Source organism: Raphanus sativus, chromosome 6 (genome assembly GCF_000801105.2).
Source record: "Raphanus sativus cultivar WK10039 chromosome 6, ASM80110v3, whole genome shotgun sequence".
NCBI classification, from domain to species: domain Eukaryota; kingdom Viridiplantae; phylum Streptophyta; class Magnoliopsida; order Brassicales; family Brassicaceae; genus Raphanus; species Raphanus sativus.
In genome coordinates, this window is record NC_079516.1 from 27,779,779 (window position 1) to 27,785,778 (window position 6,000).

The 6,000-nt window shown below is 34.1% G+C and overlaps 2 protein-coding genes across 2 annotated transcripts; both read left to right on the forward strand.

Annotated features, from left to right (window-relative positions):
* Positions 1–2,077: 2,077 nt before the first annotated feature.
* On the forward strand, positions 2,078–3,448 carry LOC130496433 (kinesin-like protein KIN-7N). Its single transcript, XM_056988498.1, has 4 exons — positions 2,078–2,131; positions 2,232–2,361; positions 2,431–2,745; positions 2,962–3,448. The coding sequence occupies exons 3-4, from the start codon at positions 2,512–2,514 to the stop codon at positions 3,292–3,294; spliced, it is 567 nt and encodes a 188-aa protein (XP_056844478.1). The 5' UTR covers positions 2,078–2,131; positions 2,232–2,361; positions 2,431–2,511; the 3' UTR covers positions 3,295–3,448.
* Positions 3,449–4,805: 1,357 nt separating this feature from the next.
* LOC108809558 (uncharacterized) lies at positions 4,806–6,000 on the forward strand. The gene has a single exon (XM_018581697.2). The coding sequence runs from the start codon at positions 4,887–4,889 to the stop codon at positions 5,811–5,813; it is 927 nt and encodes a 308-aa protein (XP_018437199.1). The 5' UTR covers positions 4,806–4,886; the 3' UTR covers positions 5,814–6,000.

The window sequence follows — 6,000 nt, forward strand, 5'->3', positions numbered from 1 at the left end:
AATAAACAATTGAATGATCTAAATAAAAACAACAAAGTAAAATTATAAAACAACTTTTAGTTATATACATAAATTATAAAATGTCTTAGAAGTTCTATACAAATAAAATTAAAATAGTAACAAATATTATGATTTAATTAGTTGTGAATATTTATATATGTATATGACTTTTAAAATAATTCTGATTTTATTTGCTAATGCAATCCTCTTATTGACATATTTTCCTCTTTCAAACACATATACAAAATTTTATATATGAAATCTTATTTTATAGCTCCTATTCTTTGTACATGCAAAATTTCTGATTGATTAATAAATTTGAAATTTCATCAAAAAAATATATTTATAATATATTTACATGTAAAAGAAGATATACATAATTAAAAACAATACAAAGTAATTTTATTACTTGTGTCATTATTTTCTATTTCCAGGAAAAAAATTGTTAAGCACCAATATCACTTAGTTTAAGCACACGAACAACCACAAAATTTAAATATCGCAAAAAAAATGTTCACATTAAAACTACAATACAATGATTTTAATCTAAAATATAAACATTTTATGTTACGCATACCATAAATATAACACTGCGTATTCACACAGATATACAATTCAAAATACAATATCTAAAAGAATATTTGATAAAAGCATCCAAAAATAGTTATATAATTAACATTTGAAATTCAAAATAGCTTCGCTCATAGCGCAAATCCACACAGTAATAACGCTAGGTTCTCTCCAGCAATTGACACATCAGATTTTAAAATACATATAAGAGTGACATGTCAATAAATGAAAAAAATTTAGAGAACCAATCAGTTCATTTCATTATATCCACGTACACTTACTCCCTTCCACCTCGGATTCTTATCTCTTCCATCCTAGCTCAACAATGGCGAATTCAATGGCCACGCTTTTCAGAAGACTCTACCGATCTCTCCTATCCAACCCCAGATTCTCCCAATCTCCCAGATCTTCCTGCACCAACAACAACAACATCGACGAGTCGTCATCATCCTCCTCCATCTCAGACACCGAATCGCCCCACGAACCCAACGCTTCGGATCCAAACCATCGATTCTCCGGAGATGATCGTGTGATGGAGGAGCGTCCTCTCGACAACGGCCTCGACTCCGGCATTTTCTCCTCTCCCCCGGATAATTTCAATCCCTAAATCCTTTTCTCCGGCAAGTAGGGGAGGATGTGGAAGAAACTTTGCAGAGCTTCACTTCCAAGCTTGGATTTTCACCGATCTCTTCACCGGCAAAGTGGGTCAGAAAACAAACTTTCTCCTCTCTCTGTTTGTTCTACTGATGTATTTTAATGGTTTTCAGTCTTTCTTTAATCTCTCTGTTGTAAATTCTATTGCCTGAAAGTTTGTCATTACAGACCAATCCCACCTTACGGAAAGCAAAGCCGGCAAAGGTTATCTCTTTGATTTGGAGTTTGCAGAGAGACTACCTGCGATGGCCGGCGAATCAGAGACGAAAACCGAAGAGATAGAGTGTGTCTAACCAGTGGGTGCTGGTCAGATAGGTTCAAGAATCGCACAGCTCGCCGCCACGAACGGCCTTGACGTTAGGCGCATCCCTCTCAAGCCACCACAGCTATCTCTCCCTCAGCTATCTCTTCCTCCGTCAATCGTTTCTTCTCCAAAGGCCTAATCACCACCAAAGCAAGATTCAATTGATTATCCTTAAAAGAATATACTTTCCTCATGGGAACTTATTACAAATGATATCATTCATGCCATCGTCGAGGGTTTCAAGGTAATCGGATCTGATCAGCGACTACAGTGTTGAGTATTTGTTGCTGGTCTTAAGATATAAATTCTTAGTGACAACATTTTTTTTTGTTAGTGACAGTTTTTGTTTCAAGGTATATGATTACGTGTGGTGTTTATTGACATTGTCTTCTTAAATTAACAGTTAATAGAGACTTTGGCAAGACAAACATGAACGTTCACGGTACAGGTCCCATACATTCTTCAGAATGGTAAGGTTTTTGAAAACTATAGGCAGAAACTTCTACTGCTTTTTAAGTAATTTTCTTATCTAATCTCTCTGGTGTGATAGGTGATTGAGAGCAGGGGAAACGAAAACACTTCTAGAGATGCTTTTTAGTCTTGGTGAGTGATATTTTTCTCTTAGGCTAACATCTTATGAAGTTTCTTGGAAAGTATGTAGAAATCTGTTTATTCTCTTACTGGTGTTTTTAATGGAATTTAGAATTTGGTTGACTTTGCTGGATCTTTGCGAATTGCTAAAACTGGCGCTGGTGGAGTTCGCTTGATGTAAGAAAATACATAAATAAGAGCTTAATGATTCTTGGCAATGTCATAATAAGTTCAAAGCTAAGGTACACTTACATTTTGATTACAAGTAATAAGAATAGAGTTCAGCTCATTTCTGACATTCTTGATTATAGCGCACATATTCTGAATCGAGATAGTAAGCTCATTGGAATTCTTCAGCCTGCGCTTGGTGGTAATGCGAAGACTTGCATTATATGCACTATAGCAACATCAAAGCTTCTCTTGGTGCAACTGAAATCACAATGAGCCTTCTTTCAACTCTAGATTCACAGTTCTCAAAGATAATGGGTTGTCAGAAAGCTGGTAACAACGTAGAGCATCCTTTATCTGATCAATGGGAAACACTTCGTGTGAGTCTGAAGAATACAACCTCATCGTTGGTGTCATACATACAAACACCATGTGAAATTCTTAACTCCCAAGACAAGGTAGCTTACTTGTCACAATGATCATTATACAGATCAGTTTTGGTTATTGTTTCTGTGGTTTTGCTAGAATATTGTGTCTTTCTTATTGGGACTTTAGTTCAGTTAAACCTTTGCATCTATTGAAGTGTAAATTATCTGATAAATGGTTCTGTTTAGTTAATTAGATCTTCTGGCCAGCCTGTCATATCTAAGACAGGTTTTGAATGTGATTTGAAGGGACAAGAAACAACTGCTTTGGAGGCGGAGAAGCTGAAGTCTGAGCTCCGCATTGAGGAAAGATATAACGACCTGTTGAAAGAGTCATCTTTGGATAAACAGCTTCTAGAAGCTTCAAAAGAGAGCCATGAGAGACTCGAAAAGGAGGTACAATTCTTAAAGGAAGAAAGAGATTCATTAGATGTAACAGTCTCTCAATCTTCTCAATCTACTCACGGGATGAGAGTGATTACATCTGATAAAGAGAATGCTCTGAAAGATCTTCATGTGGAATTGAAGAGAAGGGAATATATGGAGAAAGAGATTAAGCAAATCAGCTTCGCTTTCTTCTAGCAGGCAGAGATCTCTTATGTGTTTTCACGATGAAACAAAATCCAAAATGCAGAAATTAATGACGCAGAATCTAAACTGAAATAGCAGAAACAGTTTTTTTGTGTTAAAGTTTAATTTTTTCACTCGAGGTTTAATGTTTTCACTATAACATTAGATAATGATGATTATAAAGCTTATGTACAACACTCTGTATTGTACCCCAAACTTATTTAACCATGTCTAATCAAAATAAACTGTGTATAAATTAAATTAAGATGTTACTAAACATGTGTTAATCAGCTAATGGAAAATGATACAATCTTTGACCAAAATTAAAAATAGAAAAAATTGAATAATCTAGAACCAAAAAAGAAAATAATAATAACAACAGGGTATACCCCTAAATTTGTTCAGATTCTAAAGAAATCATACTATGCATTAAAAGGTACATTTAAATGATTTTTAATTACATATTAAATAAAATTTCATAAAAGTATTTTAATTTGACTAAAGGAGTAATTATATAACCAACTAATATCAATAACCAAACACCTAACACGGAATGATATATATTGTAATTATTATTGTAGAGACTATAGAAATGTATATGTACAAATAACTTTTTATCAGTTATGTACGTATATAAATATAGAAAGTAAATCTTTCGTAAACTCATACATGGTTTATAAATAATTTATATAATCATTTAAAAATTAAAATATTTATGAGATTTTATAAGTTCATTTTATAAAGACTTATATAATCATTTATGAAATTTATAAAATCACATACAACACTCATAATCTGACACAATAAATGGTATCATGCATAAAACAAAAATAAATATTGCAAGAAAAAATCTTCACAACAAATTAACGAATATACAGAGATCCTAAAACCCAAAAAAAAAAAATACTAAAAGTTGAAATACAAACCAAAGTAGTTTGATATCAACTAATCAAAATTTTCATAACAATATAAATAACATTAAATTTGAACATATAACAATTATCAAAATAAATGCATCTTACTAAAATACAGCCGAAGTCTATTAATGTATACTAATCGTATATTTAAACCAAATATTTTAATATTATCAAGAAGTTGTAAATATCATTTATCTAAGTAAATATCAAAAACTTCCGCGGCGTAGCGCGGGTATTTACCTAGTAAACCCCTAATAACACAGTTCTAAAGTAATAACTGATCTACATGCATACGATCACGAAAGAATATTAACAAATAAATCTTAATTTTCAAATGTGCATTACTTTTGAAAAGTTTCTACTTATATATAGATTCAAAAGTCGTAAATTTATTCAAATTTGAGTCTGGAAAGATGTAAGGACTAATAATTGTAAAACCCTTTTGATATATAAAATAAATAAAATGTTTGGTCCAAAACACATTTAAAAAAAAAAGAAACTGTATTGATAAATCGCAATAATTAAATTAAATCACAACCCATGAAGTAGGTGTGAGACTTATAAAGGCAGGGTCTAACTAAATCACCATTCATTCTCTCTCTCTCTCGATAAGAAGTCAAGCTTTTCGTCTGAAAGGGAACACCTTCCAAGAGAAGAGAGCATCCAAAGAAGAAGAAAACTCCATTAATGGAGAAAGAGGCAGCAGAAACATCAACAGAACTCAATTTCGACAGCACAACTTCATCTCCATACATAACAGCTCCTTCAAGCCCAACCCTATTTGGAAACAACAATGCTATTTTCTTCAGTGCACCCACAAGCCCTTCTACTTCAACTTCTTCCAATACACCCTTTGACTGGAATGACCAACCAAGAACTCCCAAGAAGAGATCAGCCAGCGATATTGATGATGAATTCGAGTTCAATTTCAGTGGACAATTGGATAAATCTTTTTTCTCTGCCGCCGATGAGCTCTTCTATGGAGGAAAGATTCGACCTTTAGGGCCCTCACTTCCTCCTGTTGTTTCTGGTGTTCTCGACAGAGAAGATTCTGGTAGAGGAAGAGACCGATCTCCCGGATCTTCTACGCGTTATGATCGTGTAGGAAGCCTCTCTATGTCTCCGTTGAGGGTTTCAGACATTATGGTTGATGAAGAAGAAGTACATGAGAAAACAAAAATGGTTGCTTCTAACGCAAGCAACCAAAAATCCTCTGTTTTCTTGTCAGCGATTCTGTTCCCTGGTCGAGCATATAAGAAGTGGAAACTCAAAGATCTGTTGTTATTCAGGAGTGCATCCGATGGTAGACCTGTTCCAACCAAAGAGTCATTGAGAAGATATGATATACTTACAAAGAAAGAGGCCGAGGAAGTGAAAAATTCGAGTATCCGATCAAGAGACAGCTGTGATTCATCAGTCTCTAGGTCAAGGAGAAGGCACGGCACGGTGGTTTCAGCTCACGAGATGCATTACACTGAGAACAGAGCAGTGTCAGAGGAGTTGAAAAGGAAGACGTTCTTGCCGTACAAACAAGGCTGGTTAGGATGCTTAGGGTTTAACCCTGCGGTCCATGAAATTTCAAGAGTTGGGTCCTTGTCACGTGCTTCCTCTTGATCCATCTTGTGCCTTTTCTTCTATATATTATTTCTTATGGCTTAAATTTTCAGATTTGTGGTGAGATTCCATCTAATTGATGGGGCATATGATATCGTTTAATTCGGATAACGTTTTCATACAAATGATAAAAGAAAAAAAAATCATATGTAAAATTGGCGTATGGTATATTTGGATATTTCACTCA

What these genes read in the sequence shown, in the direction of transcription:
- LOC130496433 (XM_056988498.1), top strand. Translation starts at nt 2,512, where the DNA reads ATGCACTATAGCAACATCAAAGCTTCTCTTGGTGCAACTGAAATCACA. An exon ending in TTCTTAACTCCCAAGACAAG is followed by an intron (nt 2,746 to 2,961) that starts GTAGCTTACTTG and finishes TGTGATTTGAAG; the next exon opens with GGACAAGAAACAACTGCTTT.
- LOC108809558 (XM_018581697.2), top strand. Translation starts at nt 4,887, where the DNA reads ATGGAGAAAGAGGCAGCAGAAACATCAACAGAACTCAATTTCGACAGC.